The 20,679-nt window shown below is 43.6% G+C and overlaps 1 protein-coding gene across 1 annotated transcript in view; it reads left to right on the forward strand.

Annotated features, from left to right (window-relative positions):
- LOC103177234 (anosmin-1) overlaps window positions 1-20,679 on the forward strand; it is a 115,005-nt gene that overhangs the window by 16,675 nt on the left and 77,651 nt on the right. Inside the window, exon 2 of the mRNA XM_042334688.1 lies at window positions 6,511-6,558. Coding sequence (XP_042190622.1) covers window positions 6,511-6,558 — 48 coding nt within the window. The remainder of the gene's footprint in view (window positions 1-6,510; window positions 6,559-20,679) is intronic.

The following is a 20,679-nucleotide window of genomic DNA, read 5'->3' on the forward strand; positions in this document are numbered from 1 at the left end:
CCGGGTATGATACGGGCAATTAGCACAGATCTGTTACAAACTTTTCCTATTGGAAATTGGCAACTTATTTTTTAAGTTAGGATGTGGTAAACATTTTTTAAATAATGCCCTGAAATTGCGGATTTTGCAGACATTCGCTGACAAATACACAGTCATTGCACTTCGTCCCTCCCTCCTGTCTCATGGCATACCTCTTTGACCACACAATCATCTTTCCCCTCCCCGTCCCCTTTAGCTTCCATCCCAAGCTCAGCCAGCAGTGTCAAGCATTTTGGGACGTCACCTGATGTGAAAGGCTCTGTATAAGTATAAATGATATATCGTATTGTTTGCACGGAGACCTTGTGAAGCTCTGGTATTCTCAACATTACGAGGTCTTTACCAAATGCAAGGATTATTGTTCTGTTAATTGTGATACCTTAATTGTGGATGCGATCCTAAATAATATTTTAGTTATGACACATGAGCCGTTAATTATCACAGCTCTTGCAACGGACAACTCATTTAGTCATCGGGGAGGGGGAAACATCATCATGTTTGTGTTCTTAGAAGTCCTCCAGTTTCACTGGTGTGAGACGCGAGTAAGTATTTTGAGGACCACAGAGATCATGAGACACCTCTTAAAATAAGACAGAGTAGTGGTTTATCCCACCGCTCCTCAGGAAGGAGTTGATTTATGACTCCTCTCTTCACATCTTCTCCCCCCCCCACCCCCCTGCCCCGATAGACCCACCTACCCCCACCATCAAAAAAGCCTCTGGTATGTGACATTGTTTGGCTTTTCCATTTTTAACACCATCTGTCCTTATGGTCTCGCTGAGTGAGATGATCTTATTAGTGTCAAATAATGGCTTGTGCTTCAGAGATGTGTAGCTAGAAAGAGGATTGATAGTTCCCAAACTCGTTTCATTTAAGACTCTTCGAAGCTGTCAGGGAGAAGAGACATTCATCCTATTTGTCTGGGTTGGAGTTGAACCCATGTCTCCCGAGGTGAAATCTATGACTTTCTCAATCTCCTTCCTTTGCTTTTCCAGAAATCTATCAAGGCACTGTTGGAAAATTATCTGTCACCTTCCCCGCACTCTTAATGTGGTTCTCACAAATCAGCCTGCTACTCACACTCTTGTGTAAGAACTCCGAAGGCATCTTTGAAACAATTGTATGGCTAGGTAGAGCATTCCTTTTCGTTGTGTCCCACAAACAGTCGTATGTTCTGTGTAATTCTAGGTGCTGTATTTTTAATCAGTCAATTGATATTAAAATTTAGCAAAGATAGTACAGTGACACTAATATGGTAAAGTAAAGACTGACAAAGATTACAGAGACCTGAAATTTCTCACAGTCTTGGCCTAAAATTTAAAACCGTACAAAATATTGAACATGTTCTTCACTTCAGTCAAAATTTGGAAATGATCCTTCCCATGTTTCTTAAAAAGCTGAATCAACCTCAAGATGAAATAAGACTGAATTCTAACAAATTCTGCCATATCGTGAATGTTTAGGCAATGGTCTTAAGGTGCGAAAGTTTTGAGGCAGGATCTACATTAGCATTCAGCAAGAGAACTAAATAATAAATATGTAATCTTTGCATTTGATATAGTGACTTATCACTGTGACAAAATGTCTCCAATCGTTTTTGCAGGATTTACAGCAGAGTTCAGTGATGGCAATTTGTGGGCGAAATAGATAGCTATTTAAAGAGAAATAACTTGCAAGGGTATGGGGAAAAGTCAGGTAAATGGATTGTTTTGTCAAAAGCCAGGACAGGCACATTGGCCTTCTCCTGTGCTATTAATGTCTATGATTCTATGGCTAAGATGGTGAGCCATTACCAGTTTCTGATCCTCTTGCTTAGTCGAAAGATGTGTTTACCCCACGTTATGCTAAACTGAAGAAGTGAATTTTAACCAAAGCTGTGCCTTATAGACGTTGAATTTGATTTGCCAGACCTTCCCATTGTGCTGTCGGTGGATGAGACCTTGTTTATTTGAAGGTCCTTTATCATTTTCTCAGATGCCATTTTATTCTCTTTGTAATTTATAGTCTTTACCATTACCAATAACTAATCATGATAATTCTTGCATTTGATATTGTGCTTTATCGCGTCGTCGAGATGATTGAAAGCGCATCACAGGATTTTTCTGTGAATTGTAATGAATGTGTATTTTGTGGGTCATGACTTTGTATTCTTAAGTGAATACAGCAGCCAATTTGCACACAGGAATGTTCCACAAGCAGCGCCAAAATGAATGACCAATTTTATTTGGGGGATTGCTGCACAGCGGAGAAGCCCCCTTCCCTTTTCAAACAGAGCCATGGAATCTTTAATGTCCACCTTAACAGGCAGATGGGATGGGACCTCAGTTTAATGTTTCATTCGAAAGACGGCACCTCCAATAATGCAGCACGCCCCCAGCACTGCATTGGAGTGCTAACTTCTGCTGTAAGCTCAAAGTCCTTAAATAGAGTGATCAGACAAATTGGAGGTTTCGTTTGCTAATTGAAAATTTCTATTTAAGTGGTCAGAATTATTCACCTTAACTGGTGTTGTGTGTATCAGAACATTGCAAATTTGTGTTTCATTTTATTTTTAAACGTGCCCAAATGAGTCGACCTCTCCAGTTACAAGCCTGTCATAACATATTCCTCTTTTTTGCACTGGAGGGTTTAAATCTTGTAAACTGGGGAATCTTCAGGGAATGAAGAAGAAAGTGCATATTTTTATAGCTCCTTCTCATGTTGAAACATCCCCAAGCACCTCACAGCAATTACTGTCAAGTGAGTTGACTACAGGCAAAAGTGGCTGCTATTTTGCACGCAGCAATGGCTCACAAACAGCCATAAGTTGAATGCTTTATCTGCAGTGACATTGGCCAGGACATTCGGGGGAAACTCTCTTCTCTTTTCAAGTAGTGTCAATGGACCTCAGTTTCAACGGGTTGACTGAAGGATAATAATGCAGCCCCTTATAGCACTGGAACGTCAGTTCAAGCAGTGTGCCCCAATAATAATAATAATATGTGCAGAGCTGGCATCTACAATCTACTGAGCCTGCAGCACCGTATTCAAAACTAAATCAATTTCAGATCCAGGGTTACTGTTAAGTATTGATGAAAGAGAGTGGCAGTCCAGTCTCACTGTGTGTTTGGGCTTCAATAGACTCCCACACGTAATTCTGTAATGTGAGATTGCTTTTGTAATTCTCAATCTCAGGTGTATCTTCAGAGGGGACGTCATCCCGAGGTGAAAGGAGCTTTACAAATGTAATTTGTTGTTATTGCCCGAGATTTACCTGTGGGTCCCAGACATTCAGACATTTACACTATACTTTGATTTTTGGTCAGTTAGGTGGCTGACACATGCGGAAACCCATCACCGAGTATATAAGAGTATCCAGACCAGACTGAGGGTTCCGCATGTGTATGTCGCCTGTTCTCACATCACATTGTGTCAGTGTTTCCGGGAACTGGCTCACTTGCACCTGCATTGCTTTGCACGAGAAACTAGCAGTGCAACAAGGTTGGTTTTGCGATACGAGGGTGGAACCATCAGGAATGCCCCCCAAAAAAATGTTTGGGGCAAGTTTGGTTTTGCAGAGTGTAATCAGGTGAAAAATGCGTGTTTACTGATTGACCTTCTCCCAAACCGATCAGCATTTGTTGATGGAAATCGGGTTTAAAAAGATTTTAATGGTCCTTATCAGTGCATGATCAGCTGCATTGGCTGAGTTAAGACACAAAGGAGTGACTGGCAAGCATTTTTTACGTGGGGTTTAAAGACTGATAAGAGTTGGGGGTGGGAGGCAAGACGGAGAGGTAGAGAGAGGGAGTTCCAGGGGAATCCAGTTGCTGAAGACTTGGGCATCGGTGGTGGGGAGGATGAGATGGGGGACATGCAGCAGGCAGTTTGCTGAGCGGAAAGGAGGGAACAAGACACCTTTCAGCAGATACATTCAATTGAAGAACATTTGTTATTAACTTAAATGAACATGGAGTGGCCGAATAATAATAATCCTTAAATTTTATATAGTGCCTTATCACAACAACAACTTGGATTATATAGTGCCCTCCATGCCGGACAGCATCTCAGAGCACTTAAACTCCATTGAGACGTATCATGCCATTGAGATGTCTCAAAACGCTTCACAGCGTATACTGTAAAGTGAATTGACTGCATATTTTGTGGGTGGAGGAAAAAAAAGAGGTGAAAAGCATTCCAAAACACACAGGACAAGTTGCAGCTTATTTTCTCCGAACTGAAGCTCACCCACAACCAATGTGTCCCACCCACAGAGATCATAGCAGAACGTGTGACCCGCAGTCAATTTAAAACAATACTATCATTGATTTTGATTTCACACACATACATCTTCAGACTGGAGTGTGAACACATCACAGACACAGAAAACCATCACTTTCAACTGCTCAGAGGAACGACACAGCTTAAATCTCAAAACCCAAAGAGTTTCACGTTGTAATCTTTGATGCAGCTTTTGTTGATTACTCTCCCCCCCCCCCCCCCCCCCACACCATCAAAATGCTTGTGGGTTTTTAGGTCATTTATCTATATGTTCAATTTTCTTGAAAGCACTTTGCACTTAACATGCACTGAGTGTCTTAATGTCTATGTAGATTTTAATGGTTCATCCTATCGGAGTTACATTCTGATCAAGCCAATTTGTAGCAACTTGGTTGTTTGTTTCATGTAACCAAATTTCTTACTGAATGACAGAAAAACTTATTTTCCAAGGGCAGAAATTATAAATTTTCTCATATCTTTCCGGTTGCTCTTTCTGTAGTGAGAAATGCCTCACTACAAATCTACATACAGATATCTGATGAACATTAGACCAAGCACACTTCAATCAGCAATATCTGGGACAAGTAGCCATGGTTCCACCTTCAGTAAACTTATTCAGGATATAATAATAATAAAAACTTTCATTTCATACAGCACCCAATCACATTGTCACAATAACTCATCACTTCACAGGATTTTACCGCTAAGTATAGCGGCTGTGTATCTGTAGGTGAGCAAATTGTATGTCCAGCTTCTTAGTAAATTCCTAATCTCCATTTAGCAGCTGTATTTCTGCATTGACACAAATACCACTTGCTTCAATGGCATTTTAACTACTTGTCTGCATTAGTGATCCATCAATAAATGTTTTTAGCTTTTTTTACGTTGTGTTTTGTATTGCGGTTGGGGATCTGTCAAACTGCAATTGCTTCTGAGATTCAAATCTCGGCACCCGTGTTACAGTAAAGTCATCTTAACATTGGAGAGAGTACAGCGAAGAATGATTAGCTGGAATTAGGTACCAGAGTTATAAGTAAAAGTTATATTTACTGGGAATATTCACACGCACACACACTTGCTTTCTTTACAGAATCTGTTGATATTGCATCTACAGCCTTCCAGGAAAGTGCATTCCACATTCTCGCTGCCCTTTCTGTAAAGACATGTTATATCTTCTCTTCCCCCACCACTCCCTGAAAAGGAGCACACACTTTTCTCCCCACCCCCCACCACCCCGCTCAAAAGAGGGATCATACACTGCTCCGAACTCATAAACAGAAACTCTGTCAATGTGTAGTTCGAACTGGAGGCTCATAAAAGCACAGCAAGGGGTTTCCTCGCATGTCATGCACCTGGCTGACCAAACAGAACAAATAGGATGGGGTGAATGAATGGTCCTTTCACATTGTGATCTTCTGTTACTGAATGGCTCTATGGGTTTGTAATGATGGGCATCCAAATGTGTCATGTACAACCTCTACTAAGAGGTTGGATACAAAGTAATTGCAGAGTAGCTTCAGAATTCTGCTCAAACGTTTGCAGATGTGCTCTGGAGAGGATACGATGTTCTGTGGGAGATTTATTTTGTTCCTCACCTCCAAGAAGAACATTCTGAGCGATTCCCAATGAAGGACTGCATTCATAATAATAATCCTAGATTGGATAAGAGAGCCTTTCATGTCGGGTGGATGTCTCAAAATCTTTCACCGGATATACCTAAAGTGTAGTAATTGGGTATTTTGTAGGTGAACACGGCAGCCAATTTTGCACACAGCAATATCCCACAAATAGCCATGAAGTAAATGAACTGTTTTATTTTGGGAATTGTTTGCCAGGATACTGGGAGAAGCTCCCTTCTCTTTTCAAATAATGCCATGGGATCTACCTCAGATTAACCCTGGCGGAGAGGACCTTGGTTTAACATCTCAAACAAAGGAAAGTATCTCACATATGCAGCACATCCCAAGCACCTCATTGGAGTGTCAGCCCAGATTATATGTCACTGAGTCTGCCAATGTGTAGAACTGTAAAGGAAATAGCAATAAGATCGAGCTAAAAAACAGCAATACTGCCACTCGTGAACAATTCATAGCGTTTTCATTTTGTATTAACAAGAAATGGACGACGAATCTTGTATGGGTCTATGGTTAGAAACCTATAAATATAGTTCTGGTTTTGACAGCACTGTGTTTTTCCCCCTGTTCTTTGCAGAATAATGGATCCCTGAACTGGTGTCAGAATCACAAGCAATGCTCAAAGGTGAGTGCACTCAAAATCGGTCATTATCACACGGTCAGGTAAGTGCAGTCTCCATTGTCAGCCTTATTTTTTTTCACAGCGTAAATATTGCAGTGGATCATTTTAACGTGGCTTGCACAAAACAAAACACTGTTCGATTTAGCCTTTAAGAGGTTGGACAAAATATACTGTTGTCAGTTTTAAAGAAAATCTATCCAGTCCCTGTTTTTGGTGTGCTTTAATGATGAAATATGAAGATGTCCAACGTGAAGTCATTCATTCACAACACCAAAATAAAATATATCTACAGGAGTGACCCACATCAGGCAATATGCACCCAGTGTTATTTTAGTAAAGGACACACAAGCCTTTGTCCCCATTTCTTACTGACTCCTTGACCCTCACAGTAACACAGCTCATACCTTCTTCGTAAGGTTACATGCAAATCTCTCTTAAGTTTCCTAGTGAGAGGGAACAATGTGGTTTGGAGCACCCAGGGTCAGAATGGCACTGGAACTCACAAGCTTGGGCTGTTCCTTTGAAATAGATACAATCAAAAGGAACACCCTTGCATTCCTCTCGGAAGGCTATCTGACTCAAAACTGTGAGGAATGACTGAAGAGGAGCTGTCAGCTGCTACTTTGTCTTCATATTGGCTGTCCACAGCAGGTCGTTCCGTGACAACCAGCAACGAGCAACGTGGGGCTTCCATAATGCTGACTCCATGACAACTTTTTTAAAATAATCCTGGCGCACTTCACTGTAATGCTTCAATATTTATCAATTCATATTTTGTGTAGGAGTGTACTTTTGACGCCTGACTGGGATGTGTGGCTTATGTCTCTAACATGCATTTTGTCTTTAAAGTGTTGTTTTACTAAATTGATGCTGCTTGTGATGCAGTATACAGAGGTTAACGGAAGATTACAGAGCCTAACCTCTGGAGCTCCCTCTGTCTCGCCCCCTCTACATCTGTCTCTAAATCCCACCTAAAAACCTACCTCATTGACCATGTCTGTGGTCACCTCTCCCTCTCCCTTGCTCAGTGTCCAACCAAATCCTTGTAAAGCACTCAGATATTAACCTACTTGAAGAGCGATATATAAATGCAAGTTGTTGTTTAAACTGATTACAAAGCTTTAATCAGAGAATTTATTTACCATCGTAAACTGAGATTGAGTCGTTTATAACCTTTATCTGAACATACAGATTCAACCATAGCTTGAAACCAGTCCTTGGATTATCTGTGATTGCTTTGAATATATTACTTTTCATTCATTTGTGCTTTTTCAAAATGTTTTGGGGTCATTTTTTTTAATGCCAACGCCAACAGCATGATGACTGGTTGGCTATGTTCAGGATTGCATGGTAACCAAGCTTTAGAGAAGGGGCAGCATAGATTTATGGGAATGATACCAGGAATGATTCCAGGATTGGGAGGGGTGTGGGAGATGCTAAACTGTCATGCAGCCCTGTTATAACATGCTTCTTTATAGCGTGAATTTGGTTATAATGAACTTGGATATAATGATTGCACTGTAGACCCATTCTCTAGCCATCCTGTGTGCGAGAGAGACATGGGTAGGTACTCAGGGAGCAACAGTATGGAGGGATATGACAGGAAGGTGAGGAGATTATCATGGATTTTTCTGTGAGAATGGGCTTGATACACTGAATGGCTTTCTCCTGCTTCTAGTTTCCTCAGCCGAGTGACTGAGATAGACCTTGTTCAGAAAAGGTTATGAGTTCGGATCACAAGGAACGTGCAGTCATCAACACAGCGGAACAATATATTCCAACTGTTTGAACAAATGTGCATCTTAAGGACTATACTTACTGCAGAATCCAAAGCTAACATTTACCGTCAGGTAGAACAAACAAATTAATGTGAGGTCAAAGATAATAATAATCCTTGCATTTGATATAGCACCTTTCAGGTCAGGAGGACGTCTCAAAATGCTTCACAGGATTTACTGTAAAGTGTAGTATTTTAGTAGAAGAATATAAACAGATTACAGCACACATTAACAATTATATCACAAGTATCTCTCAGTTGGCCTAGGTGACAAGTGATATAAAATTGCCACAATTTGACTGTATATAGTTGTGTTACTCGCTCTGTGGGTCAAATCGAATTGTGGTTTATTTCTGGAGAAAAACAGCATAATCCTGAGCAGATTACATCTGATTACAGTGGAACAGTCACACTCGCAGCAGGGATGCTCACTTGCTTGAAAGACTAGATATTGAGGAGAAATCGAATAATACTTGCAGTTGTTTTTGTGCCTTTTATGTTGCAAGGGTGTCTCAAAGCACTTCACAGAGTGGTAGATGAGAGTTGGATTTTAATGTTTTGCAGAGAAACCCACCACTACGCTTAGGACTATCGAAACCAGACAGAGTTCCACATATGTACGCTGCCCTTCTTGGAAATTTCACCTGTGTCTGGATGGAATGCGCCCTTTCTCCTTGGAGGGACACACCCTGCTCACCTAATTCTGGAGCATATTGGATACAGATTGGCAAGAACCAAGGCTTGGGGACCCAAAGTGTGCAGAGGGCAAACTGTTGGATGTAACCAGCTACCTTGCCATTGAGAGCGCTGTCTGACAAGCTCTTGTGCTATTTGTCCACCTGAGACCACCGTACCTCACGGGGCTTTGGCCACGATTTGCTCACAAAGTACACGGTCAAATTCACTTTAGAATATATTCTGTGAAGTGCTTCGAGACGTCTCAAAGAAGTGATAAGGTGCTATATCATATGCAAGATTATTATTGTTATTAAAGGGCTAACGGTATCACCGAAGCTTTTGACGGAGTCTGGCACTGTCCATTTCTAAACAAGTTACAGTTTTATGGTCTTACATCAGAGTTTCTTACTGACATTCTAGTTTCCTCTCAAGTTGCTCTACCCATGCTATAGTTGATGGTTCATTGATTCTTCACCCATTATCCAACCCTATCCATCCTTCAATGCTTTTGCTCACACTCTCTGGAACTCTCCAAAAATCCCTCCATCTCTGTCCCTCGCTCCCTCCCTTCCTTCCACCTTGAAAACCCACCTAAAGTATTATCTCATTGACTGTACCTTTGGCCATCCCCCCCCTATCTTCCACCCCGTTTGGGCTACATTCTATCTCTATGAAGTGCTTTGAGATGTTCTCCTACATCAAAGACGCTATGTAAGTGCAAATTGTTATTGTTTTGCTGGTAATGCACTCTACATTCTTCAACTTTCCTTGGACCTTATGGCTTCAGAGCATTACTGAAACACTAGATTGCAATTCCTCTTGTGCACGTTGAAGGGGTGGGGGGAAAGAACATTTTGATTCCATCAGTTCTTCAAGGACATACCTTGGGTTTTCCTCATGTCTCTTGCAATTACCACAAACAAATAGTGGCTCCATCCTTAAACCCTTCTTCATTCAGTGACATTTCTGGGCTCGTTCTTTCCTGTAATCTCATATGGAATGCTCACTTCTTTTTCCACAGGCAAAAGTTACTTCAAGAAGCTCAGTTTTCTCTTTTGTGTCCAAACACTCACCCCGCCCCCCCCCACTCCAAACACACACACTCAAATCACTTAACTCGCTGTAAAGTGAATTCTGCTCAAGGCTTGATTGCTGCTCCTATATGAGAACAGACTCATCTTGTAGCTCCTTTAAAGTCATGGACAGAAAATGAGAATAGTCTGATATAGATGATTCTTCTGTTGCCGCTAGCTTCACAGTTCACCCTCTCACACTCTGAACTCTGTGGCACAACCTTGGGCTTTTCTTTATTGTACTGAACCATTGTAACCATAGATGTCAGCCCGGCTCAGTGCCAGATCCCCGGCTGACCAAAACAATCAAAATCGCAAGGCTGGGTTTTGTATGATTGTAGATTGTAGGAACACTGGGGACCTGTAGTGTAGTGGTTAGTGTACTCGCCTTGCAAGTGAGAGGTCCCAGGTTTGATTCCTAGCTGGGGCGAAGCCTTAGACAAGTTTCCTTCCACACGCCTCTGTTCACCTAGCAGTAAATAGGAACCCGGTTGTTAGTCGATTGGTAGATCGCTTTCCGGGGCTAATAATCCCTCAAAAAAAAAATCCTGACTGTTTGTGGAACACTGCTGTACATAATTGGCTGCCACATTTCACCCACAAAATTCATAGTCAACCTACTTTACAATATATTCTGTATAGCCTCGGCTGGACTATTCAAATGCTCTCCTCGCTGGTCTCCCCTCCACTACCATCCATAAAATCCAAGTCATCCAAAACTCTGCCGCCTGCATTCTTACCCGCACCAAACTCCGCTCCCCGATTACCCCAGTCCTTGCCAGAGTGCACTGGCTGCCTGTCCCAGAGAGGATCGACTTCAAGACCTTCACCCTTGTCTTCAAATCCCTCCACTCCTCTGCACTCCCCGAGCTCTCTGACCTTCTCTCTCCTCAAAACAGTGGCTGTTGCTTTCGTTCCACTAGGTCTGGCCTCCTCCTTGTCCCTCGAGTCCTCCGCTCCACCCTCGGTGGCCATGCTTTCAGCCACTACGTCCCGAGGCTCTGGAACTCCCTTCCTCACTCCCTTCGCCTCGCCCCCTTTCTTCCTATTTTCAGGTCTCGGCTGAAGACCTTTCTTTTCGACCGCACCTTTAGTCACCTTCCTCCCCCTCCCCCTGGCTCGGCCCCGGGATCCGTTACTGTGAAGCGCTCTGAGACTCCGTCCGGCGTGGAGGGCGCTATATAAATCCAAGTTGTTGTTGTTGTTCTGTGTGGCCCTTTGAGACGTGTCAAATACAAAGATTATTATTATGATAACATGCGTACGTAGCACTTATACAAAATTTGCTGAAGTCACTTCAGCGTTAGCAATTCTAATGTGACGTTGACGGTCAGTTTATTATATGGTTTTATTAACACTGCCTGCAAGTTGAAACTATTTGATGCTACTAACCCATAGCCCTACACGTATTTGTTTGTATTGAAACTATACGCTTGTTGTGTTGGGATCACTGTAACCCACGCTTGCAGACAGAGGTGGACAACTGATTAAGACTACTGCAGTGCTATACGTATAGAATTCAGGACTACCTCTGTGGATTGTCCAGATGAATTGAGTGCACAAGAAGAATAAGACCAACAGGATGAGGCTGTTGGTCGATGCACCTATTCTCTCTTCTCCTGGGCAATGCACAGAGCCACCCCTTGAAATGTGATGAGACAATAGACGAGGAAAGTATTTTTATTCCTGACCTCAAGAAATTTACAAAGCAAAAGTTCTAGGTTCACTTTTGCAGCACTGGGTACAGGAATAGAGGGGACTGCTTCGAAGGTTACCCATGACACTAGGCTACGAGGGCTTGCAAATGGTAATGACAACAGAAGGAAAACGCAGCCCAGGATAAGACCAGCAAATGCAGAATGGACCAGGATTTGAACCAGCAAGCATCTGGTCCAATAGCTGCAGCTCTATCCTGCCTACCATTAGGGCTGTACCCCCAGCATCATATATTTGTTAGGGGGCTCCCTGTGTTTTTTGTGCAAATTGGGTGATTTCCACCGTTTCCGATGACGAGATAGAGACAATCGCGAAAACTGTCCGCCTCGCCCATCAGTCATGCATTGGGAACTGTTCACAGGCACGAGTGTTAAAGCGATAAAGTAGGCGTCTGAATGACAGCTGTCTACCCGGAGTAACAAATGAGAAAACCGCTGCCTGTTTCTGTCTGTCATATGAGGGGCAGGGGTGAGGAGCTGACTCTCCATCACTGTCAAGTGCAAAACTAAGTCGGCTTGAAAAGAGAATTTGTAATGCATAATCCTTCCGCCTTGATCCATTGATGGGATGAAATGTTTCCCATTGATATGTTAACTATGCAGTTTACTGAATAATTTAGAACGCTGTTAAGTTAGAGAATGGATACGATTGACATGTTTTTTTTTGATATGATATAAAAAAAGCATCGTCGAACTATAATGTCTGAAATAAACTTGCTTCGGGAAGGTTGTTTTTTGTAAATACTTTTTAAGCACAAAAGAGGTTCAAATCATCAAACGGCAGACCGACAATTCGGTGGTAAGATGCTGGAGAAGCCGCTTACATGTGTTTTTGTTTAGATATCGATTCGCTGGCTGGAATGCAATGTTTTATTCATGGGGCTTATGAATAAAAGATGCATTTTTTGCAGTGCGCCAGTCTGTGCCGTTACAGCCGTGGCAGTTTCTTATCATTACACTGAGTCAGACAGATGTACACAGTAAGCTTCCCTTTCAGATGAATGGAACACCAATCCCTCAGTCACCAATGGCACACTTTTCAACGCTTACATTGCCTGAAAGCGGAATCTCACTTTGAATCGAATGCCCCGACTGCAAACAGAAGGAGGGTTAGACCGGGACTTTTGGACTCATTAAAAAAAAACAAATTATTATTATTAATAATACACAATAATCCTTACATTTGATATAGTGGCTTATCATTGTTGTCCAGATGTCTCTCTAAGCGCTTCACAGGATTTACGGTGTATTTTGTAGGCAAATGCAAAAGCCGATTTGCAACACTGCAATGTTCCACAAACAGTCATGAACTGAATGTTTTTCGGAAAAAAAATCTGAGGGATCGTTGGCCAAGACACCGAAAGAATTTCCCTTCTCTTTTCGAATAGTGCCATGGGATCCTTACCGTCCACCTGAAAAACTAGACGTGGTTTCCTCCGAAAAATGCCACCTCCAACAATATGCAGTGCACCCCCAGCATTGTATTGGAGTGTCAGCCTGGACTGAAAGCTTAAAGTCTTGCCAGTGTATCCTTCTGTGTGACTGTGTAACACTGGGCATCGGCACAGTCACAGGCTTTTGATCTTCTCTACAGGTCTCCAGCCAACAAATGGTGTGGTGGCTTGAGTTCCTTTTATCAGTGGGTGGGCCTTTTTTTTCAAACAAACGACAGAACAGATGGTAGACGGTGTGGGGTGAGTTCAGAGACCTAGCCTGGTTGCGAGCACTCTCGCTTCTGGGTCAGAAGGTTGTGAGTTCAAGTCCCATGTCAGGACTTCAGACTTACAGTCTTGGCTCACTTCACTGGAGGAATAGAAAGGGGGGCTGGGGAGTGGGCCTGCATTGTCAGAGGAGCTGTCTTTCAGATGAGTCTTTAAACTCAAACTCCTGTCTTCCTGTTCAGGTGGATGTTAAAAGTCCCATTATACTGTTCTCGAAGAGATGGGTTTTTTTTTCCTGGTGTCCTGGCCAACAATCCCCAACTTGACTTGATGAATCTTTACTAGTTTTTGTGAAACTTTACTGGCGCAAATAATTACAAGAATAAAACCGTCACTGCACTTGCTATAAAATACAAGTTTATTTTGTGTTGATACTTTGCTTTTTTTTGCATGAACTCAGATCAGTTTGAATGAAAAGCTGCGATGAATGAGTGATGAATTTTATGTCCACTTAAACAGGTTGATGAGACCTTTTTTTTTGTTTTTTTTTTGGAGCCTTGATCTCATATGAAGGTTTAACCTCTTATAACTGCCCCACAGATACTCATAGTTGTGTCATTAACGCTCCAGGACGCTATCCTGCGTGAGGGGCGATATATAAATGCAAGCTGTTGTTGTTATTATTAATCCGCTATTTCAGCCTGACTCTGTTGAATGTCAGTGTCAGTGTCACCCAACTGCACGTTAACTGTGGACAAGTACACAAATTCATCACATAATGAGACAATCTTATCCTCGTTACATCTCAACCACTGCTCGTAGGAACTGCCACAAAAGTTAGTGTGTAGAGAACTGCTTCTGTTATATCTACAAAGTTCTGGTAAAGACTATAAATAAATGTAGCTTTCAGCATCTATCCCCCCACGCTCTGCGACTCTCTGCCAACATTCTCCTTCCTTGTGCTCGCTTTCTCTCTCTCTCTCTGCTTTCAAAATGTTAAAACCTACCCCCACACCCCTCCAACCATCCTTTCCTCTGATTGATTCTCCTTCCCACCTTGCTTAGTAATCTATACCTTCCCTGCAAAGTGTTTTCAGATGTTATTCTGTGTGAAAGATGTATTTTTATTAATAATAAATATAATATAATATATAATAATATTCCTTGCATTTAATATAACACTTTTTGCAGGTTTTAATGTAAAGTGTAGTGACTGTGTATTTTGTAGGCGAATGCAGCAGTCAGTTTACATACAGCAGTGTCCCACAAGCAGTCATGAAGTGAGTGACCAATTTTATCTCGGGGATTATTGACCAGGTCGCAGGGAGAAACTCCCTTCTCTTTTCGAATAGTGCCGTGGGAGCTTTAACGTCCACCTGAACAGGCACACAGGACTTTGGTGTAATGTTTCATTCAAATGATGGCACCTCTGGCAATGCAGAACACCCCCAGCACTACACTGGAGTGTCAGTATAGCTTACCTGTATTCCAAGTACTGGCATGGGGCTTGAACCCACAACCTTCTGATTAGAAGTGAGAGTGTTACCAAGTGAGCCAGGCTAATACACAGAATATATAGAGAGAATAAAAACTGGGAGAGCTGGGAGTGAAGAGAGTTCTCCCTGGTGCAAAGTAACTCTGAGGAAAAACCCAGCTGGGTCCAGGACAAAACTAGAGATACTGGGTATTTCCTGAAGCCATAGTTCTCACGGGTTGGGTGGTGCCAGTTATACAAAAACCACACTGTGTGGTTACCAATTCCAACAATAGTAAGATATAATTATTTCAAGGAAAATAGGCTCATATCTATAAATTCCCATTGTTCACAAACAGATAGAAATAACTTCTGTTATTCACTTCCACACATGGAATTCCTTCATTATATTAAATACATTAAGGATGTTCACAGTTTCCCTGCCCTCCCCCATCAGTTGGAGGAAGTGGATCTAATTAACCCCACAATACTTTAAATAGCTATTTAAATAAATGTGTTTCTTAACAGTAAATGCATATAATTCCACAGGATTTGGGATTTGTGGAAATATTAATTCTATGATATAAAATTACTGTGGCAAAGATCAGTTCTTTCCTCTGTCCCTTACTTCGTACAACTTGTGTTGCAGATTTAGAAAATCAGTCATTCACTTCATGGCTGTTTGTGGGACACTGCGTTGTGCAAATGGGCTGTTGCAATTGCCTACAAAATACAGAGAAACAATAAAAATCCCGTGCTGTGCTTTTGAGACATCTTAACGATAGAATGAGGCACCATATCAAATGCAAGGATTATTAATATTATTACAATATTATTATGATTGCTGCCTGTACTCCTCCATGTGTTTAATCCAATCTCCTCATGAACCACAGCGATGGTCTTGTTTGGTTGCAGCCTGGCAAGCAATTCATTTAATCCATGGCCTATTTAGTTGAATGGCATAGATTATAGCTGTAGTGCTATGAATGCCCTCTTAATATCTCTTCAGACACCACTTTGAACAGTCAAGGGATCCGTAAGCAAATTAGTTAACTGAGCAGCTGCTTGTGAATCACTTTGTGTTTATGATCCTCCAGAGACATGCTTTTACCTCTTGTCCTTAGTCTTGTCCTCTGTCCTCGGTCCCCTCCTCTTCACCCTCTACATGCTCCCCCTTAGTGACATCATCCGCAAACATGGGGTAAATTTCCACATGTATGCAGATGACACCCAACTCTATCTCTCTGCCTCCACCCTGAACTCCAGGACTACTGGCGTTCTAACTGACTGTCTGTCCGACATCAAGTCCTGGACGAGGGTCAACCTTCTCCAACTGAACATCAGCAAGACCAAGGCCCTCCTGATTGGCTCGCGCCAGCGCCTCTGCACCTCGGGCGCTGGCAGATTCAGCCTCCACGGCTGCACACTCAACCTCACTAAGCCAGTCAGGAACCCAGGTTTCTTGTTTGACCCTGAATTGTCCTTTCTCCCCCACATCTGCTCGATGACCAGCACTGCCTACCACCACCTCCGCAACATTGCCAGACTCCGCCATACCTCACCCCTCAGGCTGTCGAAACCCTCACCCACGCATTCGTCACATCAAGGCTCGCTGATGGAAACTCCCTCCTCATCGGCCTTCCCAACTCTTCCCTTAACAAGCTGCAGATCATCCAAAACTCTGCAGCTCGTGTACTCTCGCGCACCAGGCTCCGCGACCCCATCACTCCCACCCTCGCCCGACTCCACTGGCTCCCCATCCCTCAGATTTCCTCCACAAATCATAAAGTCAGTTCACTTTACAATATATTCCGTGAATGCTCGGGTCCAGACCCCTGATTGTCTAGCGCCATGGGATATCCTCCCAATGTGAAAGGTGCTTTATAAATGTAATTTTGTTGTTGTTGTTGTTGACCTCGGGAAATAGGAACACACAGGGCAACCATTACTGCAGTGGTCACCTCTGTTAATGAAGGTCCTGCTGGTTGACTCCAGATTTCCTGTGCACTAGCCACAGATTAAGGGCACAAGATCACAGGGATTCCTATGACTTTTCATTGTTCGTTCCACCCAATGCAGCTCCCCTTCCCCTTCCGTAAAACCATAGAAATTTACAGCACAGAACAAGGTCATTTGGCCTGTCATGTCTGTGTTGGCTCTTTTAAAGAACATTCCCTTAATTTACCTGCCTTTTCCTTATACCCTTGTAGTTTACTCCTTTCAGATATCTTTTGAAAGTTGATATGGATTCTGCCTCAACCCCCTACTGCTGGTAAGGCATTCCATATCCTAACAATTCTGCACATGAAAACATTTCTCCAAACCTTCCCATTCACTCGTTTACTAAGTATCTTAACTTAATGCCCTCTAGTCACTGGCTGGGGACTGGGAGAAGGGTGTGTGTGTGTGTCTCAAGAACATCCATTGATAGAGAGAGGCTAAACAAAAACAACAACAACAACAAGATTCCATTTATAAAGCGCCTTTCACGTCAGGAGGACGTCCCAAGGTGCTGCACAGTTGGGTCATGACCCGAGCAGGGGGGAAATGGTCAGGGTGAGGGGAGGGAAGGGAGGGAGCGAGGAGGGGGAAATGGTCAGGGTGAGGGGAGGGAAGGGAGGGAGCGAGGAGGGGGAAGAGAGTCGAGAGGGGAGCTGAAGGCTCGGTCAAAGAGAAAGGTTTTGAGACCGGCCTTGAAGGAGGAAAGGGAGGAAGCGGCGAAGGCACTGGGGGATGGAGTTCCAGAGCCTCGGGGCTGAGAGGCTGAAGGCCCGACCACCGATGGTAGGGCGGTTGGGGCGGGGGACGTGGAGCAGACCGGAGCCAGAGGAACGGAGGGTACGGGCAGGTAGGTAGGGGTCTCATTCAGAGTGCATCGAGGGGTAGGAAAGCAAGGACAGCATTCCCAGGAACCACACCGTCTGAACCTTCTGATCGGGAACGTGAGGCTGATGAAAGGGATAGAAATACGGGCAGAGAAAACAACAACAAATTACATTTATATAGCACCTTTCACTTCCTGAGATGCTGAGTAGTCAGGGATTTGGACCTGAGCAGGGAGTTGGGAGCAGGGATGGGTGAAGGGCAGGGAGAGTAGGAGGGTGGCCAAAGGCGAAGTAGAAGGGGAGGGTCTTGAGACATGCCTTGAAGGAGGCAAGGGAGGGAGCGAGACGAAGGGACTATGGGATGGAGTTCCAAAGGGTGGGGGCAGAGAGGTTGAAGGCCTGACCGGACGGGGAACGTGGAGCAGGCTGGAGCATTCGCCTCTGGCTTTGCCGCTGAATGAAAATATTTGTTTTGCACATTTCCTGCAGCCTGGATTGCACTGAGCAAGCTGGCAGGTGGCTCTGTGCAAGGTTTATGTGTTTAGAGACAGCTGCCGAATGCCTTCCACAAATGAAAGTCTTCTCCCTGAGTCTGCGCATTATATTTTGTTGGTGACGTTCCAATCCCATGTTTAAAATAGTTGTTTTTGTTGACACAGGACCTCTCTTCTGAGATCCCTGTCAGGCAGGCGGGGACCATTTGTCAGTGGATGATGGACTCACAGAGAAACAATCACTCACAGCAGATGTTGAGAGGGGGGAAGGGGGAGGGGAAGAGAGATTTTTTTAGTGTAGTGACACAGAATCTGGGGCATTCATAGATTATACAGCACAGAAGGAAGCCATTCCGCCCACCATGTCTGTGCCAGCATTAGTCCCTGTAGCTCAGTGGTTAGAGCACGTGCCTCGCAAGCGAGAGACCTGGGTTTGATTCCCAGTAGGGCGAAATGTTGGGCAAGTTTCCTTACTTCACATGCCTCTGCTTACCAGCAGTAAATAGGAACCCGGTTGTTAGTCGATTGATGGATCGCTTTTCCGGGGGTAATAATTCCTTAAAGAAAATAATAATTTTGGTCACTTAATCCATGACAGTTTGTGGGACACTGCTGTGCGCAATTGGCTGCTGCATTTCCTCCACAAATCATAAAGTCAGTTCACTTTACAATATATTCCGTGAAGCTCTTTGAGACGTCCAGAAGACGTGATAAGGCGTTATATCACATGCAAGGATTATTATTGTTATTATTGGTCAATGTAGCACTTAGTATCCCTCAGTAGTGTCGTTCATGGTCCCCAGACATCGATTGAGAGCTTTAAAGAGGGAGGGGAGAAAGAAAAGATAAAACAGGATTACAAAAGATTTGTTCGAGCAAAAAGCTCCAAGGTGTCTGCTGAGCAGCCTTGATCAAGGGCTGTAGGATATCACAGTCAGCCTTCTGCAATCCTCCCATGGCAAGTTGTTAGGTGTTTGTAAGGTTAGTTAATCATTGACACAAGTTCAGGTCTCTCACAGTGAGCCATCTGTCATTCGCTGCGCTTGTTTGAGGCAAAGCCTGCGGTGAATGGTGTCAGCAGCTTGCCCTGCCCACAGCCAGTCAATTGGGAGCTTAATTGCTGAGATCCCCTCACACTGTGGGAGCTGCATGAAGGAAGTGGGCACGCACACTCTGGTAAATCATTTGCTCGCTGCTGGGCAAGCTATCCCCGCCTTTCTCACATCACTTGTTTGCATTTTCAAAGTGGGCTTCACTCAAAACGTAGTAACCAGGGGGCAGGGGTTCCTCCTGCTCAGCTCCCGTTAACCCTAACCCTGCAAGTTAGGGTTCGGGAGGGTGGTCCTAGCTGGACAAGCAGCAGGAAACTTACCAGATGTAAAGTGCTCTCAATGGCAAGCTTCTCAGTTTTAGCTGGTTAAGTTCCATCTGTCCACCCCCAACGCACACTCTGGGATCCCCAAGCCTTGGCTCTTGCCAACCTATGCCTAATATGCTCCAGAATTAGTTAAGCATGACATATCCCTCCAAGGCACATTGAATTCCGGACACAGGGAAATTTGCATGTTCCGGTGGCATACAAATGTGGAACTCTCAGTCTGGTTTGGATACTTTTAAGCGTGGTGATGGGTCTCTACCTTTAGTGAGACACCTGGCTTGACCCCCAAAATGTAGTGTACATCTGAATGCATTCCTTGGGACATATGATCTGTCTTCCATTATTAAAAGGCCATCGTCATCTGTATAAAGTGCCGATACCCGCATTCTCACCCGCACTACGATTACCTTCGCCCACCCCCTCACTCAGCATCAGGTTCCGCCACTGTTAAGTGCTCCTAGACTCCGTGAAGGCCGCTTTATAAATGCAAGTTGTTGTGTTGTTGTAAGAGATTTTTAGTATTTATCGATGCACTCTTAGCCTGTAAAGACTGTTTTATCTTCAGTCTCAATGCACTGAAGACCTTCCTCTTCGACCGTGCTTACAGTCACCTCCTCCCCTCCACCATCCCCCTCGGCTTGGTGCCAGGATCCGTCACAGTTAAGCGTTCTGAGACGTTGCTTCACGTGAAGGGCGCTAAATAAATGCAAGTTGTTGCTGTTAATTTGGAATCCGCAGTTCTGTTTGGGAAAACAGATTTCAAATTAAGATGGAGTTGAAGCATTGGGATTTGGGGATTTGGGGATTTGGGATTTCAGGGCTCGGATGTGAATGAGACAGTGTGGGATGATGTAACCTTATTATCCTAACAGTTTTGAAATGGAAAAAATAGATTTTAGAACAGATGTGGATTCCTTCTGAAAGATGGAAGGATTAGGCTGCAGACTGTAAGAACGTTTATGTTCAAACACATGGCGGTCAGTCAGCTGTTAAGGGATGAGCTGACTTCCTACCTTAAAATTGTCCCATCCTAATTTTACTCAGTAAAT

The sequence above is a fragment of the Callorhinchus milii genome, unplaced genomic scaffold, assembly GCF_018977255.1.
Source record: "Callorhinchus milii isolate IMCB2004 unplaced genomic scaffold, IMCB_Cmil_1.0 Scaffold4, whole genome shotgun sequence".
NCBI lineage: Eukaryota > Metazoa > Chordata > Chondrichthyes > Chimaeriformes > Callorhinchidae > Callorhinchus > Callorhinchus milii.